General features: G+C 39.7%; 1 protein-coding gene across 6 annotated transcripts in view; it reads left to right on the top strand.

The window, feature by feature from the left end:
* LOC126213566 (zinc finger protein 99-like) overlaps positions 1-21,466 on the top strand; it is a 599,001-nt gene that overhangs the window by 59,941 nt on the left and 517,594 nt on the right. For 4 of the 6 annotated variants that reach the window (XM_049941413.1, XM_049941407.1, XM_049941406.1 and 1 more), the window contains 2 exons: positions 4,944-5,032; positions 20,852-20,914. In XM_049941413.1, coding sequence (XP_049797370.1) covers positions 4,944-5,032; positions 20,852-20,914 — 152 coding nt within the window. Of the gene's footprint in view, positions 1-3,284; positions 3,420-4,943; positions 5,033-20,851; positions 20,915-21,466 lie in introns of those variants that run through there. The other 2 variants (XM_049941405.1, XM_049941409.1) reach the window with 2 other exon arrangements.

Raw genomic sequence — 21,466 nt, 5'->3', positions numbered from 1 at the left:
CAGAGACATTTGAACTATTTTTTTTTTTTTTGAGTGCATGTGGGCATTAAGTTTGCATCCATCTTTATCATAAATGAGAAAAATTTCACAGAGCCTCCAACTGCAACACCTTCCAGAATAAGGCATGCATTAGCTGTCGCAAAGAAATGACCCTCTTCAGTATGTGACACCATGAGGAACCAAGGTGCATTTGGGAGGGCCTTCAAATCTATAGCCTCATTTTGTTTATGTTTAGTAAACACACGCTAAGATGGTGATTGATACATTGCAAAAGAATCCCCCATGATTGCCAACATCTCCAATGGCATGCTCTTTCCAACCGGGAACCCCCTCAGAGGGGGATTCACCCACCGTAAATGATTATTCGCACCTCAGGTCACACCCCCCAAACTCCTGACAAAGGGACCAATTGGCAATTGGGAAGGTAACAGCTCAGTCACTCACCCTTCTGGGCCTGACCTGTATCAGAGGGTACATGAGAACCCTACCCATTGACCTGGAGCTGCCAATTATGCATTACCTTGTCACCTGTAATGTGTCTAACGAATGGGACAGCCTTCAGGAACACACCACGATGAAGGAGAAACAAAGAGAATGAGGATTCACCAGTTACGTCTTCACAGCCTTACTGAAAGTGGCACCAGCTACTTGTGTTTCTTCTTGATGGTGGCCCGTAAACCACTACAAGCTTGTGCGTTACCTGAGCACCACTGTGGCACCACATTGAGAGAGGTGTTCACCACTATATTCATTAATCTGAAAGGCTGGGAATCAGCTCCAATTTTTGGATATATAGCCATTCACCCTTTCTTCTAACTTGTTCTACTGCGGTATGATATTAGCTTGTGCCCATCAAGATGAATCTGTTGAATTTAAGTGATTTCATGTGACATTCTGCATTAAACACAATACACATGCTGATATGCCACCCGAACTTTTATTTTCCTGTGTGGATATCAGACATTTGCTCCATTTATCTAGGAATAGTCACATAACGGTTGTTGCAAAGAATAGTATTAATGAATCATTACAGTAGTGCATTTTATAACTGAAGTACTCTTAGAATTAATAAACAAAAATTTATATTTCTGAAAAAGTTCTGCAGTGAATTATGAAAACTTACCGTGCACTATCAGATGCACATCTTGTTGAGGTTCCCACCTGAAATATTTGAAGAAATGGCCAGTGATTTACAACTGATGAGACAGTAAATACATAGAATTCTATTAACGCCCACCAACATGTGATTGGTCCACAAAATGCTGTAAGTTAGGCTTGAAAATATCATTTAAGAGGACATGATAAACTGTTGCAGTTAATGAAACAGAATGTTAGTAAGAATTCATTCTCCATTTTCTCACTGTCTTCAGTACTGTAAATAACTACACAAGCCAGTAATTTGGTTGTAGCCATACTTCCTACTAGACACTTCACAAAGGAAAGTGACCAATAACATCTTTAATCTGTTATGCACTTACACTGTGTGTAAAGTTTTCTTTCACTTTTTTTCTGTTATGAAAACTGCCATGCACTGACAGATGAATCCATTATCGTAAGTGACACATTTGGACCTTTGTGCTCTGGGCAGCCCAGACCAACTTGCAGAGGTGAGGAGTGACTCCTAAACCCAACCTTAAGTTCACACCCAGAACTACATACAGGCTTGGACCATTAAATATACAAACAATAATAAATATTGGCAAACTCAAAATAGATTCACACATTGTAAATGGACAAGTTAAAATTGGTATTACAAAATATCACATTCACAGATGAAGAAATACCACAATCAGAGAACTGTAGATTCTTCACAGAGAACACGGGGAAGAAATTCACGAAACTACTACAGAACTAGGCTCTGCATTCATAAATGGCAATTATGTTGCAAACGGTACCAAATTTTTTGGGAGGACAACGGTTCAATCCCACACCCGACCATCCGGATTTAGGTTTTCCATGATTTCCCTAAATCACTCCAGGCAAATGCCAGGATGGTTCCTTTGTAAGGGCATGGCCGACTTCCTTCCCCATCCTTCCTAATCCAATTAGACCAATGACCTTGCTGTTTTGCCTCTTCCCCCAAACAATCCGAAATCCAAATTTTTCATTACCTCCAGAAGTCTCTCTCCCTGCAATAATTCAATATTTAGGTGAGAGGTACAGAATAATTAATGCACATGCACCAATAGATCAGGATAACAATGCAGAAGGTAAAACAGTCCTCAGAACAATGTTGAGAAGCATCTGATGAAGTTCCAGAGGAGAACATACAGATTTTATTTAACTTTTATCCTCAGACTGGCACAGAATGGAGATGAGAACATTATCTGCCCAAACTGCTATTAAATGAATTTATTCACAACTGGAGCTTACACACAAGTGACAGCTTACTATGAACTACGTCAGTGTTATTAAATGTCATGCCTAGTTCTTGGGGAGTGGATATTAAGATGTGGAGTATGACATGACTTTTATAGAAATTAGTACATGAAGTACTACCAATTTCTAGGCATACAGATTACAAAGACTCCCATCTTGTAAAGAAAATGGAATTTGTAAACATGGTTAACACGAAAGTATTACCTCACAAGTATTACCTCAAAAGGAATTATAAAGGATTCAGACATCACACTGAGGTACCACTTGAGAATTGTAAAACTGCCAAATTAATTTTGAATAAGTACATTCCATATCAGTCCTGGTAGAAAATGTTTTCATTTATGAAGGTCTGCCTGACTAGATGTAAGAAAAAAGGAAAACTGCAAAGAAAAAGACATTTAGCATACACCACTAAAAAGATATGAAGACAACAATAATATGATTTGAGAATATCAGACAGCTTGTGTGCCAGTAACAAAGCACAATTCCGAAAAGATGATGAATTCCAGAGTCAGACATAGATATCTGTTGAAATTGACCATTACCACTGAATAATAAAAGTAAGATTCCTGGCCTAGAATAACTGATAACCATGTTCACATAAGATTCAATGAAATTCCATGAAAAGTTCAAGGAGACAACAGCAGAATTCTAAAATACAAGATATATCAGAGATGGCTTAGGACAGGATGGTCCTGTGAAGGCCAAATTGATAGAGGACTAAAGGAGCAAAATACTATTGGAATACATCTGTAACATTTTAGAAGGCTTATGACTATAAAGCAAGACTGCTTTATTTCAAAATTCTTAAAGAATTTGAAATACAGAAGACAACACGGGTCTTCTTAAGAGAACTACAGCCTCATTTGAGATAAGAACAGACTTTAGCCAAGGCAATGTGTACTGTGTACTGTGTAGTCAGCAGCAGCCTCGTGGTGTTGTGGAAATTTGTGTGTGATATTCTCCAGGTAATTTATAAGCGTTTATAAACTGCAAACAAGAATAAGTGAAGAAATGTGTTTCGGAAGTAAATTAACATGGTACTTAATTTGTATCACAGTGACAGTTGAGTTTGATGAGTGTACTAGTTCGCGAATATCTTGTAATGACTCTGCTGTTTGAGGCTGCTGCCTTTTTTTATGTTTTAATTTTTAATGGGTACATAAGGATGAGATTTTATTCTGTATTTAATTGTGATCACATCACCTAGTGTGCTTTGTGATGGTGTGTGAATGTTGTAATTTTTCAGGTTATGTTCATAACAACTAAATACCTGAGTTGTTTGAGCTTGTTTTTGGCCTGACCGGTAAAATCGTTACGTGTATCTTCGTAAAAGACACGGCTGAGTCTCCTCATATACTTCGTGGCTAACGAGAAAAGGCGGACAGTGAAATTCAAAGGTTGTCCATGTTAGTATGGTTATTTTTACTTACTTAGCAGTAATAATGATTGTGATGATAATTTTCTGTGATGTGATGTAGACATAAAGCGGCTCCAAATCTTAGGGCTAACGTAAGCATTTTTTAAAGTGCTCACAGTTACTACATCATTTCATGGTTTGAGTATGTTCGCATGAAAGGAAATGCTGCAATTCTGTTGCATTTTGTTAGTTTTCACTGTGCTTTGATTATTCGTGTCGTTAGTATTCGTGTAATCATATGTAAATACCAGTTTGTTGTAGTGTGTGGGTTTTAATGGAGTTCTGTATAAGAGTACTGCAACATCATTTACAAACTGGCAAGATACAAGGTACAGATTAACTATAATCTGCCTAACGTAAAGCATTACATGTCATCAGAACTCAATAGATCATTCATCATATTTACAGTTAGTATGAAGTCGTTTCAGTAAATCAGTTTTGTTAGAAAATGCTAACCAATGTTTAATGTTGATGGTAATCAAGAATGAGAACTTCCGCATTGCAATGTGCAGTCTACAGTGCAGGTATTGGTTTCCTTTAATAGCAGGTAAAGATTCTAAAATGATGACGCTTCCTGTAAATTGAGCATACATCCGTGAATGAATACAGATGAAGTAAGTTTCAAGGTAATGCCTATGTTGAAAATGCATATTCACTGATAAACAATCCGTATATCCGGATTTTCTTCATGTCCCTATCACACTGAAATTAACACAATGAACCAAGTATAGAATGAAATATTTGATGTTATTAAGTAATATCGCTGCAATCTATTGACTGCTGTGATTGTTTGTAATGCTGAAGTTAATGTATGCACACAAAATAACACATCTTCCATAATTGTCACAACAGGATGGTATCCATGAGCCAGTGTTACAAAGAAGCAGTAGCAAATTTAAATGCACAGTTTCCATTGCGTGTTATTTTATGATTGTTCTCACTCTTCATGACCTGCAAAATGTGAATGAGTTTATATCAATGAACACACTTTTCCTCAGCCACTTTGCATCTGTTTCCTGTGTAATCACCCATTTACTGTACGCAATATATGAGTGACAATACTGCCTTTGAGCTATACCTCATGGTAAAAACAGAAACTGAGTGGGCCAAAAACTTTTCTTATCTGATTGCTTTTTCTTTTCAGACTGTAGAACTGAAGCGATGGACCAGGAGCAAACTAAGTGGATAAAAAAAGATGAAACTGATGAAGTACAAACTGAGTTACACTTCATAGTAAGTGGCTTACTTGTATTTCTTAACATGGTTTCATTAATTTCTGTGTGCAGTGTGATGCGTGAATACATACAATTGATGTCATACAGCTGGAAACATGAATAATTCGGTTTACTAAACTGATGAACTTACTGTCTTAAATATGACATTTTGCACAGTGCCTTGAAATAAGCCTTGTATTAAACCTCACATAGAATTGAGCAAGAGTTTCAATTTAATGTTTAGTAAACATGCAAAACTTTTTTAATGCACAACCCAATTATACTGATAAACTGGTTGCCATAAAGTGGGTATATTATGCTCTGATACACTTCTTTTGAATGACAACATTAATGTGCAACTTAAGAATAATTATGACTGTAGTGAACCTTAGCAGTGCCATTAAACTTATAAATGGTATGGCTGCAGTTAATGCAGTGTATCGTGGTATGGAATGAGAATTGTAATTTATTTACTGATAATGTAAAATAAATTATTTATAAATAATTTTGAAGTGACACTTGCATGGTCACTAATCTGAGAAGTAAATTTTGTTTACTTTGAATATGTGAACCATATGTAAGTAGAACTCTCAGCAGTAAAGTTAAATTTCAGACAAATATCACATGGAAGCATAAATTGTTACACAGCAGAATGAATTTGTATGTTGGCAGCAAAGTTTTGATGAAGCCATGGGGCTACACATTAAATATTGATAGGTTTGTTCATAACCACTTTCTGCATTTGCTGCACATTGTTACTTATATTGTTTGTGAAACTGTCACAATGTTACAGTTACTGGTATAAATAATCTTACATATACATGTCACTTGAAATCTGATGTAGTGCAACCGGTTGTAGGGTATTCACCTATCAGCAGCAAACAAATTCACTTGGTGCCACTAGTATTTTTATCCTGCAAATGAGAATTGAGCGCACTGACACAATCACACAAACTTCTTGTGAACTATCTGTGCTGAAAAAAATCTGTTTCAACATCCATCTTGAGTGCAACTGCAGAAGTACTGGGATAGCATTAATGCAGCATTTGCATTTGAATATATGTGAGTACTTCATTATAGATTATACAAACTATGTGAACAGCTTGCAATTCATTTGACAAGCATTATCACAACAGTAATCCTAAACAATCACTGTGAGGAAATGATAGGAAAATAAATATACTAAATTTTATTAAATACAGTAAAAGAGTGGTTAGACTCAACACAGTTCATGCTTTGGCTTTGAACCCTGATGTAATGATGGTTTGGCATTCATGATGATATGTATGCACAAGACACATCATGTAAATGAAAAGCAGTTTGAAGATCCATTGACTTTGGACCTAAACTGGAGAACTATTCAAAGACTACAAGGTTAAAAAGTGGTTCTAGACCCACTCCCCCCTTGTAACATTGGTTGTAGTGGGAGTCTGATTCGTAGTGCATCTCAAGGCTTAGCCTATGTTCAAAAGTGGCAGTGTGGCTGTGAGCTGACAAAGTCTAGAAATGTGAAAGCCAAGTAAAGGATATGGTAACAAATTGATCAGTAGCACAGCGTAATGTTAACCAAAACATCCAAATGGTGCCCATAACGTAACTTTTTACCTACAAGAAGTCTTCTCATAGTCTGTGTGCTGTGTTAGTTGATGAACTGAACTTCCCTATGACCGTAACATTGTATCAGTTGAAAGCCACCTTCTTTGCCAAATTAATTAAATGTTAATTTTTAATTGGTGTATATTTTGGGAAGGAGCACATGCTGGAAAGTAATGACACAAAATTTCTATTCGGAAATTATTGAAGCATTTTAATTAAAACAAACTTAATATTTAACATATTTATTCTTCGTGCTTGTATATTTATTTCAAACATAGTCACCGTGGCACTGAACACCTTTCTCCCAGTGAGACACCAGGTTGTTGGTGTCGTCACTGTAGAATGCTTGACTTCGTTGGCAGACCCACAGCCTCACCCATGCTTACACTAATTCATCACTATCAAAGTTGAGTCCCTGAAGGTGTCCTTTAAGTTTTGCAAACAGTTGAAAATTAATTGGGTCAAACCGGGTCAGTATGGAGGATGATCAATAATAATGAATCAAAGGTGTCAGACTGTTGCAGGTGCAAAAAAAAGTTGTGTATGGACTGGCATTGTCATGCTGAAGGAGGGGGTGCTCCACATGTGGATGAACTATTTGAATTGGTGCTCTGTTGTCTGAGGGTTTTCTCACATGCTGACACAGTTAAATAAAACACACACACACCCTGCAGTTCAGAACTGTTCATCAGGAGGGTGCTGCATACTGTGTCAGCAAAGTAGTAACATCAACAGTGTCATATGCATGACAACTGATATTAAGAACAGAATCAAAATTTTGGAGGCATTATTTTCTGGCACACCCTTGTAATAAATTGATGCATTTTACAGTTGCCTCAAATGTTGCAGAATGGTTCCCTTGGCATTGCCCAGCATCCACTTGGAAGTCATAATACTAAATCCATATACACAGCAGCCAAAACATTATGATCACTGATCTACTGTCAGTATAAACTCATCCAGGCAATAGCATCTCACCTTGTCTTCTAGTCAGACACACACACACGTTGCATGCAGTATCAGTGAGCATCTTGTCTTGTTGTAAAATAGGAAATGCGCACAATCTGAGTTTGACCAAGAGCAGATTTTGATGGCCTGAAGGCTTGGTATGAACGTTTTGGAAGCTGAACAGCTTGCCGGGTGTTGAACTAGTACTACGGCAGTTGTCTTCAACACATGGCAAAACAAAGGTGAGACCATTGCCAGACGTTATGGGGTTGGGCAAGTACTCCTCATCACAGATGGTAGACATCATAGGCTAGGCAGACTGGTAAAACAAGACAGGCAACAAACTGTGGTGTAACTAACATCAGACATTAATGCTGGGCAGAGTACAATTGTGTCTGAATGCACAATGATCCAAACACTCCTAATGATGAGTCTGTGCCGCTGATGACCCACGCCATGACATCGACAACAACTCAAATAGGTATGTAACTACTGGCGCTGGATGTTGGCACAGTGGCCGACCACTGCGTGGTCTGATGAATCCTGATACCTTCCTCGTACCTTTGGGAGGGTGCATTTCCGTCACCCACAAGGGGAAGAGCCTCTTGACTCCTGTACTGTAGGGGCCTCCATTACACTCTGGGAAACAACCACGTGGGCACCCATGGGTCCAGTGGAGCTTGTGTGAGGCACTGTGTCACAAAAGAAGTATTGTAAACTGGTTGCAAAGCACATCCACCCCTTCTATTGTTGTTGTGCTCTTCAGTGGCAAGACTGGATTGATGCAGCTCTCCATGCCACTCTATCCTGTGCAAGCTTCTTCATCCCCGAGTAACTACTGCAACCCACATCCTCCTGAATCTGTTTAGTGTATTCATGTCTTGGTCTCCCTCTGATTTTCACCCTCCACCCTTCCCTCCAATACTAAATCGATGATCCCTTGATGGCTCAGAACCTGTCCTACCAACCAGTCCCTTCTTCTATAGGGTGGCGCACGAAATGTGTTACCATTTTGTTTTTGAATATAAACTTTATTGTCAGTACAATCCGAAATGAACATATGCTATAATGAAGAGCCGTCCATGGAGATTTGTTCTAACTCAGTACATGCTCAATATGCCCACCATTTTGTTTCCCAACTTTCTTCAAAGGAATGCTGAAGTTAATGAGTACCCTACAGCACATGTCTTCCCTAATTTCAGTGAAAGTTTAAAGAATAAGTCTTCTGAGCTCCATTAAATCACGTGGACATTTCAGGAAATTTTTTTCCTTTAGGTACCCCCAAAGAAAAGAGTCACATGGATTGAGGTCTGGACTATTGGGGGGCCAATTTTGTCCATCATTGAAGCAACCTGGAAACCTGAGTGAAATGATCCGCATGTTGAAATGCTTGTGTAAAAACTCCAACACAGTGTTTGCAGTATGTGGCCTTGCTCCATCTTGCATGAATCACTGTGTGTTGAAGGGCAAGGCAGTAGCAAGAAGCTGTGGAATGAATCTATTGCGAAGCATGCTCAAATAACGTTCGCTGTTCAGTTTCTTCAAAGAAAAAGGGTCCAGTAAGTCCGTGACTGGAAATTGCTGCCCACGCTGTAATCCTCGGAGCATAATGTCATACATGAAGCACTTGTGGGTTTTCAGTGGCCCAAAAGTGTACATTTTGTTTGTTAACCACACCATCTAAATGAAAATGCGCCTCATCTGAAAACCAAACGTTGTTGAGAGTTTCTTCCCTATCCTCCACCCACTGAGCAAACAGTAGTCTCTGCTGCTTGTGTTCTTCAGTGAGCTTCTGTGCACAAGTCATCTTGTATGGGTACATGTGGAGGCCACTTTTAAGAATGCATTGAATGGAGCGACTGGGTATTCCCAGTTGCACTGCTGCCTTTCTGCACAATTTCCCGGGACTTCTCTGTAGAGCAACTCGTACTGCTTAAATATTCTCTGGCGAACAAACAGGCTTAGGCCGAGGTCGCTTCGATTCCAATACTGTTCCTTCCTGTACAAATTTATCGTACAACCCGTGTATGGTCTTCGTCCAAGGGACCCATCGTGTGTTAAACTGTTGTCGAAAATGCCTCTGAGTCACAACAAGGCTTTTCGTTTCATGAAAAAGTAACACAATTGCCGATCATTGCTATGTCGTCAGTCTTCCGTTGTCAGCCATTGCTGGTTACTAGTCTCCTAGTGGCAGTATCATGAATTACATGTCATTTCGTAACTCATTTGTTTTTCCAAGCTCTGCTGGTACTGCTGTAGAGATCCCAGCAGAGTATCTAATGTGTGGTGTAAATTGTAAAAGAAACAAATGGTAACACATTTTGTACGCCACCCTATAGTTAAGTTGTGCCACAAATTCCTCTTCTCCCCAATTCTATTCAGTATCTCCTCATTAGTCACATAATCTACCCATCTAATCCTCAGCATTCTTCTGTTGCACCACATTTCGAAAGCTTCTGTTCTCTTCTAGTCTAAACTATTTATCGTCCATGTTTCACTTCCATACATGGATACACTCAATGCAAATACTTTCTGAAAAGACTTCCTGACACTTAAATGTATGCTCAATGTGAACAAATTTCTCTTCTTCAGAAATGCTGTCCTTGGCATTGCCAGACTACATTTTATATTCTCTCTACTTCAACCTTCGTCAGTTATTTTGCTCCCCAAATAGCAAAACTTATCTATTACCTTAATTGTCTTATTTCATAATGTAATTCTGTCATCATCACCCAGTTTAATTCGACTACATTCCATTATTCTTGTTTTGCTTTTGTTGATGTTCGTCTTATATCCCTCTTTGAATGTGCTGTCCATTCTGTTCAACTGATCTTCCAGGCCCTTTACTGTCTCTGACAGAATTACAATGTCATTGGCTAACCTCAAAGTTTTTATTTCTCCTCCCTGGATTTTAATTCCTACTCAAAACTTTTCATTTGTTCCCTTTATTGCTTGCTCAATATGCAGACTGAGCGACACCAGGGATAGGCTAAAACCCTGTCTCACTCCCTTCCCAACCACTGCTTCCCTTTCACTCCTCCCCTTTTATAACTGCCATCTGGTTTCTGTACAAATTGTAAATAGCCTTTCACTCCCTGCATTTGATGACTGCCACCTTCAGAATTGAAAGAGAGTATGCCAGTCAACATTGTCGAAAGCTTCTTTAAGTTTACAAATACTAGAAATGTAGGTTTGCCTTTCCTTCATCTATCATCTAAGATAAATCATAGGGTCGGTATTGCCTCACGTGTTCCAACGTTTCTACGGAATCGAAACTAATCTTCCCTGAGGTCAGCACCTACCAGTTTCTCCATTCGACTGTAAAGCATTCATATTAGTATTCTACAGCCATGACTTATTAAACTGATAGATCGGTAATTTTCACGCCTGGCAACATTTGCTTTCTTTGGGATTGCAATTATTATATTCTTCTTGAAGTCTGGGGGTATTTTGCCTGTCTCATACGTTTTTCTGACCAGATGGCAGAGTTTTTTCAAGGCTGGCTGTCCCAAGGCTATCAGTAGTTTTAATGGATGTTGTCTCCTCCCAGGGCCTTGTTTCAACTTATGTCTTTCAGCACTGTCAAATTCTTCACACAGTATCGTATCTCCCATTTCATCCTCATCTACATTCTCTTCCATTTTCAAAATATTGCCCGCAAGTGCATCGCCCTTGTATAGACCCTCTATAGGTCTCTTCAGTATTCCAGTAGGCAGTGTTTGTCTTACCCCTAGTCATATATGCCTCTACATCCTTCAATTTGTCCTGTTACCATCCCTGCTGAGCCATTTTGCACTTCCTGTCGATCTCATTTTTGAGACGTTTGTATTCCTTTCAGCCTGCTTCATTTACTGCATTTTTATATTTTCACCATTCATCTATTAAATTCAGTATCTCCTCTGTTACCCAAGGATTTCTACTAGCCTCATCTTTTTACCTACTGGATCCTCTGCTACTTTCACTAGTAATCTCTCAAAGCTACCCTTCCTCTTCTGCTGTATCTCTTACCCATGTCCTTGACAATGGTTCCCTAGTGCTTTCTGAAACACTCTACAATCTCTGATCCTTTCACTTTATCCAGATCCCATCTCATACAATTCCTACCTTTTTGCAGTTCTTTCAGGTCTGGATAGATATCTGCTTATTACACATTACAACCTTCTCCAAATGTCGGCGGTATCTTTCAGTCAGCAGACAAGATTGGCCAGTATGCTTTTATGCTGCATGTGTCCCTTCGTGCTTCCACTTCACTGTCTCATCAGAAACAGTGGACGTAGGAATGTTCAGGAGTGTGGAAAGCTCGCATACAGACATGTGACACCAATGACACCCTATCACCTGACCACATTCAAAGTCAATGAGCTCCGCGGAGCGCCCCATTTTGCTCTCTCACGATGTATAATGATTACTGAGGTCTCTGATATGGAGTAGGTGGCAGCACAAAGCACCAAATATGGAAAAGTAAGTTTTTGGGTGTGGCCCGAAGCTTTTCAGCACATAGTGTATGATGAAGTTGTGCTCTGTGCAAAATTCTACCAGACGGCTTCCTCTTTCATTCCTTACCCACATTCCATATTCACCTCCTCCTTTTCCTTCTCTTCCTTTTCCTACTATTTAATTCAAATCCCCTATGTCTATTAAATTTTCATCTCCCTTCGTTATCTGAATAATTTCTTTTATCTCACCATACATTTCTTTAATCTCTTCATCATCTGGGGACGTAGTTGGCATACGAACTTGTACTACTGTGGTAAGTGTGGGCTTTGTGTCTATCTTGGCTACAATACTGCATTCACTATGCTGTTCATAGTAGCTTACCCGCACTCCTGTGTTTTATTCATTTTTAAACCTACTCCTCCATTACCCCTATTTGATTTTGTATTTATAATCCTGTATTCATCTGACCAGAAGTCTTATTCCTCATGCCATCAAACTTAACCAATTCCCACCATATTTATCTTTACGCTATCCATTTCCCTTTTTAAATTTTCTAACCTACCTGCCTGATTAAAGGGTCTGACATTCCATGTTCCAATTTGTAGAACAAAAGTTTTCTGTCTCCTGATAACGATGTCATCCTGGAGATCTGAATGGGGGACTATTTGACTTCCAGAATATTGTACCCAAGAGGACACCATCATCATTTAATGGACAGTAAAGTTGCATCCCCTCGTGAAAAATTATGGCTATAGTTTCCCCTTGCTTTCATCCGTTTACAGTACCAGCACAGCAAGGCTGTTTTGGTTAATGTTACAAGACCAGATCAGTCATTCATCCTGACTGTCGCCCCTGCAACTACTGAAAAGACTGCTGCCCCTCTTAAGGGACCACATGTTTGTCTGGCCCCACAACAGATACCCCTCCGTTGGGGTTGCACCTACGGAACGACTATCTGTATTGCTGAGGCACGCAAGCCTCGCTACCAGTGCCACGGTCCATGGTTCATGTTAGGTCCACTCCTTCGTGACGATCATGTTTCCCATTGAGTAAACGTTTAAGTGTCAGGAAGTCTTTTCTGAAAGTATTTGCATTGAGTGTGGCATTTTTCATGAAAACAATGCACCATTTCACAAGGCCATGAGTGTGATCGAGTGGTTTCAGGAACACAGTGGTGAGTTCCAATTGATGTGTTGGCCACCCAACTCGCCAGCCCTGAACCTGGTTGAACAGATCTGGGATGTGATTTAACATAACGTCAGAAATCATCCCCCCTTCCAGAATTTATGGGAATGAAGTGGCCTGATTGTATAAATATGGTTCCAACTTCCTCCAGTGATCTATGAAGGCCTCATTGTTTCTGTGCCACTATGTCTCCCTACTGTTGTCTGTGCCAGAGGTGTACATACCAGCTTTTAGATGAGTGATGATAATCTTGGGCTGATCAGCCTATGGCAGTTACCATTATTGAAAGAAGGTTGTATTATTGTAATGATTGTGATGGTATAATGATACTGCCACATAAAGTTAGGCTAAACAGTACATGCTGCCCACGAGCCCTGCATGACTCACCCTCCAGTCCAGCTTCAAGATACCGACTGCCCGTGAGATCCACTGCTGTTCCTCTACACCCATTGTTGCTCCACAATGCCCACTGGTGCCACGAGCTCTGAGCTGTGAGAAGTGACATCTGCCAGGCACATGGGGCTCGAATTCGAAGAGGGAGCCCACCGTGGTTCAGCCTCCTCCACCAAACCAAAATCCCCCGTCCCCACCATTAAGGATCCCTTTACATATGCCTCTCCTTGATATGAGTAATGTGCATGTGTGAGGCTTTACTCGTCCATAAATTCAGAACCAGGAGGTTTGCCGAACTCACCACCCTGACAATCTAACAGGGTCCCAACAACTGAGGAGCTAGCTTGCTATCGAACCCTAACTCCCCCTTTTCAGCAATATTAGGGTTTCGGACTAACACTGTGTCCCCAGCCTTTCCAATGAACCGTTTAGCCCCTGACTAACAGATGGATAACCTGTGACAGGCAATTTTGGTATTATGTCTAGCCTGGCTCCAGTTGTGCTGTGTTACTGCTAGGGTGACTTGTTCTTGAAGCAAATCATTGATTGACTACAGGTTGACAAGAGGAAAATTGACTGGATGTGCTAACATAAGGGATACTGGAGCAGCCTCCAGGGACTTGGGTTATGCAGTGTTAAAGATAAAATTGAGCCACGTTGTCTGAGCCTTGTTGTGAAAGATAGCACAGCCTTCAACTTGCAGTTCACCTGGTCAGCAGAGTATGCTGGTAAAAGGATTTGTGGTCACATCTTTAATTCCATTGTCAAAGCAGAACCTCACAAATAGCTGGGAAACAGAAGCTATCAAGCATGCTCGGTGGCCTGGAAACAGAAAAAATTCATAACAAATGCTGGCCAGCTGCCAGGAATGTCATTTCTCTGCTCGGAATGTGTCAAAAAAACGAGAAAAGTAATCCATGATAACTAGTAGGTGCCTAATACACACACACGCACTTGATGAAGTGGACCTATATAATCCATACAAAGTTAATCCATCAAGCATTCCTAACGGGTAGGCTCTAAAAGCCACTTGAGGGAATTCAAGTTGGGCTCAGCTCCCTTACGGCTCTCACACTCCTCCACCAACCTCTGGACAGCCTTATTCAGTGAGGACCAGGTGACATGTTGAGTGATCTTGACCCCACCAACCTCCAGGCTTGCTTATACAGGGAGGACCAGGTGATGTGTCGTCTGATCTTGACAACAGTTTTATAAATGCCTAAGAGGGTATTATGGAAATAATGAGCCAAAACCTAACTAAGAGCTTGATTGTCAGTCTCTAAACAAAATTCCTGGTGTTCAAAATAAAATCTGAATTTCTTAAGGGCAAACATAACCGCCAAGGCTTCCCATTCATACATAGAATATTTCATATCCGCAGGTGAAAGTTCTCAAGGTGCATTGCTATAGGGCATCAACATGCAACACCTCCCCTGCCATTCTGTTGCTGTAGGAGGACAGCTACCACTTTCTACTCCAGAAGAATTAGGTGTCTGTCTGCAAGAAGAACATGACCTCAAAATTTGGTATGTCTAATACTAATGGGTTACTAAGAACCACCTTAATGGCTTCAGAAGATTCTGGATGACTTTCATCCCATGTGAAATTTCTTAAATCGTTAAGGCACCCCACTAATTTAATAAAATTCGGCACAGACTTTCGAAAAAATTAGTCATGCCTATGAACCGTGCCACAGCTTTCTTATTTCTAGGAATTGGAAATTTTCGCAAATCACTAGTATGCTCCTGGTCAATTTCAATCCAATCAGTGAAACTAAGATGTCCCAAGGATGAAACCTATGTGCCAGTGTCATTTTAGATGGCTTCACAGTAAGTCCCACCTCCCTCTGGTAAACCAGAACTGCCTCAAGGTGTTACAGGTTTTCAGACAGAGTAGAACTGTAAACAACCATGCCATCTAGGTAATTAGAGACACACTTGAATGTGAAATCACCAAAAACACAATCTAGAAGGCAACACATAATGGTAACTCCCGTTGGAAAACCAAAGGCCACCCTGTTAAAATTGTGGAGGTTCCAATCTTTACAGCAGGCAGTAATATACTTGAAATCCTCTGTTAACATGATCTGATAATATGCGAGATTGAGATCCAGGACAGCAAAATACTGAGCCTGACTGAACCAAGTAAAAGAATTATGCAGATTGGGAAGTGGCACAGATTCCAAAACTGCGTTCTCATTAACTGCACAATAACCCACAACAGGATGAAACACCCCACTGCTGCCCATAGATACTGAGAATATGGTAGAAGCATAGGCTGAAGTTGAGGGCCTGATGACCACATTGAACAACACATTATTAATCAAAGTACATATACATATCATCCCTGATGGAGAAAACCTCTCTGGAATGTCATTTGTAAGGCAAATCTTGTACTGGATTTTATCGGTGATGTCCAATCTGTTAGTTAACATCTGTGGTAACCGATCAAAAACTTCCTGTACCAGCATCACCTCTACTGGATGAAGGTGACTGAGCTGAAATGGCAAACATTGCGGTAACACACTATGAATTCCTGTGGCAACCTGACAGGAGCACAATGTGAATGTTTCAGCTGGGTTAAATTTAAAATAAACAACCCTGCCTTGACAAACTAGCACAAACCCACTACCACTTACAAAAACACACTGCAAAATGAAGTTCACTGAAAGATTTTTACTTACTATCCACTTCACAGGCCAGGAAAATTTTCCAATACTCAGTTTTGCCAACCAGAGGCAACGTGTGCCCAGTGAGAGCTCAACATTGGGAGGACGGATGCAAACAAGGCAATTGACAGGTATGGCGGAACTTCAAATGCCACAGATAATCTAAACGAGAAATTGAACTACCAGAGTTGAGGAGGGTGCACATTCTTTCCTGGTTAAGTTGTACCCAAAAATAAGGCAGGGGTTCCCGTACCTCGGACTTGGCACAGATCCAGCCCTTAGGCAGTAGAACACTACCGTGCCTCTTCCATTCTGTGTGATGTCGGCTGTTTGATTCTCCTTCCATGTCACCAGACATCGCCATACAAAATGCCACTCTTTGTTACACTGGAAACACATCCTACACTTTTTCCTTATGGGTGGTCCCCCTTTAAATTACTTGGAATCTCAATCCACATCCTGGTAATGGCACTTAAACCCCCATCACTGCTGGTCTGCAAAACTCAGACTTCAATAGCAGACACCAAAGCCTCTAATTCAGTAAAAGATGTGCATTTATTAGCGAAGGTAATCCATGAACAGTCCTGTGGCCACATTTTCTGTAATATATTATTGAGTATTTGTATCTCTGACTTGCAATTCCAGGTATGGAATGGCCATATGCATTCATCTATGAACCTAGGAAAAGGTTCATGAGGAAACTGCAGTAGCCAAAAATGTTTATGCCTGAGTAGCCTCTTAATATGAGGTGACAATTTCAGGCCGATAATTGATTTTTACAACTCCCTTGATGTTGCACTTTCATGTAAAATTCGATTGAAAACATGGCTTAACACAGGGGGTACAGCATCTGAACAACAACATTGTCAGTGATGGGCATGATCCATATGATGGATTTTACCTGTCTTTAAATTCTACATTGAAAGTTCCATTATAGCTTGCAGCAGTAACATTATTTGGTATGGTAATTTCCCAAGTGAATTCTCCTGAGGTCCTTATAGGTGTCCGTAGCATTCCTACTACTTCCAGCAGTTATATGTCGGTGGGAGAATCTTGTTCACCACCTATTGCTCCTAATTTGTCTAAATAAAGGTAGCTGTCCCTGTAACTGCAGAGCTAATGTAATCTGCTCAGAATAGAGATTACATTGGGCAATACCGCACAAGTGATTATCCCAATGGATCAATTGTGCCTGAATTATATGTATTTGCTTATGATGGGGCTGACTACTTTCTAAACACACTACATTCTGACACAAGATTGTCATGGCCAGAGCTCAGGCAGCTAGTGCAACATATACCTCCATGGTGCAGTTGGTACTAATCACCAAGAGGTCGTCCACAAGTTGGGCACACCGCCCTTACATAGAAGCTGACAAACTTTTAATTCGTAGATAAACTGTTGATTTTTCAATGAGGACAAACTGGGACAGTTGTGGGACCCCATGTTCCGCAGTGGATACCTGCAAACACACACCTCGTGGTGAATGACAGTATGACACCTTCCCCCTTTACTTCCAGGAAAATAACCATCGCCTGTTACCAACCAAACATCCAGCAGGAAAAGGGGAAATTAAGTGGAACGACTAGATGGATTGGGGTTCACATGAGTCTCCGTTGTTTATTAAAATGTTTTTATTTAAGAATAATAACTAAAGTCAGATACCTTAGCAGGATTACAAACACCACTCCGAACTTTCAAATTTAAGACATTACACACCTTAGTTTAGTGACAATTTAAATAAAGCAATAGTTAACGACTAAAGCTGTGTCTGACACCAGTTCTTAGATTTTAGATTCAAAATTTCCATCTTCACAAACCGCAAATGAGAAAATGCTTCAACAAATAATTATCTGGAACAGATGGCTCTTTAAGACAACACAGAAGCCTAACTCATCTCAGAGGTTAAAACTGAATAGCTATACTGGAAGACAGAGCAATTTATAGCTGCCTCGGGACCACTAGAAAAAGGAAATTCTTAAAATACACCTCCAAGTGCATCTAGATAATTTAATAAAGTAAACAGGTGCACTGATTTCTAGAGCTACCTTCAGGCAGACAGACAGAGCAAGTTTCTAAATCTAGCACCAGTGAGCAGTTAAATAATTAAAAAGAGAATGAGCGTGCACCGATCGATATAAATGGCTTCAGACACAGTGAAAATTCTATTACGGCATACTGTAGAAAATCCCTAAGTGATTCAGTATGTGAATGTGCATGCATAGCAGCTCAAGAACACCCTTTAAAAAGGAGAACCAGTAATTAGTAGTCAGAACCTACTTGTAGCAGTAAATAAGTAACAGGTGAGAATAGCTCACTTCATGACAACTTTAAAATAACAAACACTTGAACAAGTAAATGTGGTAAGCAGTAACTCACCCAGAGATGGAATAAATTTCTTTCACTCTCCACCTCACAAATGGCCAGTGAACGAACATGAAAAACATTCAGAGCTCAGTAACACTTGATGGTTTTACACACTTTTGCTTGTTCCAGTCTCTGAGCGTCAAATGTGCCTGTTACTTACCAACAGGCTATATTTTCACAAGTTTGGATGACTTCTGAATGTGACGTGTGATTCACATAGAGATGATCAGCATGTGACCATTCTAACAGTGCTCGACAGTATGTACAGCAAAGGCACTCGACCCAACAAACCCCCAAGAATCAAAATGTACAAAATTTTAGTACAAATTTCGAATAGTGATTTACGCAACTTGAGTGAAGGCAGCCTATCGGTAGCTGGCAGTGGTGAATTCCCTGAGGCTGATATACAGAGGCAATGTTAACAGCCATAGCATGATAAGCATGCCCTGAGTCCAAGTCCAAAACAATCAAAGTGTGCCACAACAGTAGAAAACTGGAGCAGACTAAGGAGCATCTAAATTCCACTGTCATTCTCACTTAATACAACTGCACGGCTACGATAGTTGGGTAGATCAATGGACTCGTCAGATGATTCTCATCATAAACTCGGTCTAAGGCTAAACATGGTCACGCTTAAAACAGTATTCAGGATTACCAAATCATCGAATCCACTGCTAAACATGGGGAATTGAATAGCAATAACAAGCTTGTCTAGTTGCTAGACACTGCCCTAACCCCTTCCAAGGCAATGCCACAAGGTATTAAATCATGTAACACAACTGAAATCGCGCAGTTTTTCAGATGAGAAAGCTTGTTGCATAATGTGACTTCCACAGAGAAGAACAAATAGCAAATACAGATAGCCAAGACCACACCAATGTACTGTCTTTCATTAACACCTGTGCCTGCAATTATTAACTTGACAGAACTTTTGAAGGGCTATTAGTCACTCCATTCTGTCAATTGTGGCTGAATGGCAAATACTGTCGATGTACTCTGCGTGGCTCTTATCGTGCCCCATGGCGCCCCGAGCTCCAAGCCAAAGAAGTGACATCACCAGGTGCAGGATGGGAATTCAAAGAGGTAGCCCGCCATGCCTCAGATAGTAATAATAATAAAATCATAACGATCATTATTTGTACTAGTATATTAGTATTATTGTAGGCAGTTAATACAAAAATCAATTAATAAGATGTCTTTCTATCTTTTGCCCAGCATCTCTCTTCAAGGCATCTTCTTTGCGTACATCATTTTGCTTCATTATTTTGTCGATATACTCTTTCTGAAAGTTAAGTGGTCTACTTTGTTTCTATCAGTAAGACGATTTCCAATAAAAAATTATTCTTTGGCTGCTAATTATCTAACCTCCTCAACAGATCCCAATATCAGAGTAATGATTTTCTTCCTATGCTATCACTGTTTCATTTGTTCTCATTCCAGCACTTCCTTTGACATTATGGGTTTTTCAGTCTTGATATGCTGGTGCTGTTCCATAAATAATCTTTCCAGAACTTTGTCTTCTTTTGAGATCAGCAAGAAAATCCCATAGTTCAGATCCACAGAATAGGACTAGTGTAGCCTGTAGCCTACTCTCTCTTTTTGTTCTGTTAGAAACGTACTTGTCCCACCAAAAGGAATTCATGAAGTTAGAATAGTATTAAGTAGTGTGCCAACGTAGGGTGTGTGCGTTCAATAATTTAATCATAAATAAGCATTCAGTGCAACAAGGTTGTGATGTAACTGTTCTAGACATTTTATTATTCTGATCATAAAAGTAGTATGAGTGATGTGGCACTTAACAGTCCATTTCCTGCTTCCCCACACAGTTGATGTACACTGTATTGTGTCATTTGATATGAACAACATTGATTTCATTGTTTGAGGTAGTAGCTGTGTTATTTTATTTGATTACACTACCATTATATGCATATGTAGATAATGAAGCTAGAAAATATGATTGAAAACAATAGCATAGGGAGAAGGCTGAAATGAAAGATCATAATGAATTTTCAAAGGCGTTGTCATTAATCAGTCTTACAATTTTTTGCTGCCTCCCATTGAAGTATACCATAGTGAAATCGTCACTCAGAATTTTGAACTCAAAAGAGAACACTTAACAATAACTACTAATTAGTTATAAAGTAGTGTGATGGTTGGGGTTTATCTGTGTGATACATTTTATATAATATGGGAGGACTGTGACTGCTTAAAAGTACTTATTACAGTTTGTTATTTTTGCCACAGGGCCAAGATTATCCATGCAGCATGAATGTAAAAGAAGAGTTGGAGGAGGGTGTGAATAAAGAGGTAATTTTAGAATTTATATGACTACATGGAAGTAATCTTGTTGAGCTATGGTGAAAATAATGAGATGGTAATCAATTGTGTGTGTATTCACTTTACCAGTCCTGTTTTTACTTTAGGGTAAAGATAACAAGGGTTACAGTATTACAGTATGATCCAGGTTGGAAACGAGGAAACCAGTAAAATAGAATATTTTGTTACACTTTACCCATATGGATTTAAACATTATCTTTGAGCAGGTGAAGTAGTTTAGCTTGTGAGTTTGTAGAATTGCTTCTTTACATTACAAGTGCAAATAAAAATTAAATGAGATAGCATTGATGAAGTTATATGAAAATTGGTACCAAGTCCCAAGACTCAAGCTATGATTTCCTGTTTTAATGAGTATTTCCCTTAATGGTTCCGTGTACGTGAACTCCAGCATTGGATGTTTTTATTCACCATGTGATACTGCTGTGACAGTTACAGAATCATTGAAGGAATATCTACACAAAGTAGTGCAGAAAAAGTAGGTGATCCTAACCTACTGAGTAGAGACTAAGATGTCTGAGCATA

Source organism: Schistocerca nitens, chromosome 11, assembly GCF_023898315.1.
Source record: "Schistocerca nitens isolate TAMUIC-IGC-003100 chromosome 11, iqSchNite1.1, whole genome shotgun sequence".
Taxonomy (NCBI): Eukaryota; Metazoa; Arthropoda; class Insecta; order Orthoptera; family Acrididae; genus Schistocerca; species Schistocerca nitens.
The sequence above is the reverse complement of the archived record's forward strand: the minus strand, read 5'-3'. Positions and strand labels throughout refer to the sequence as shown.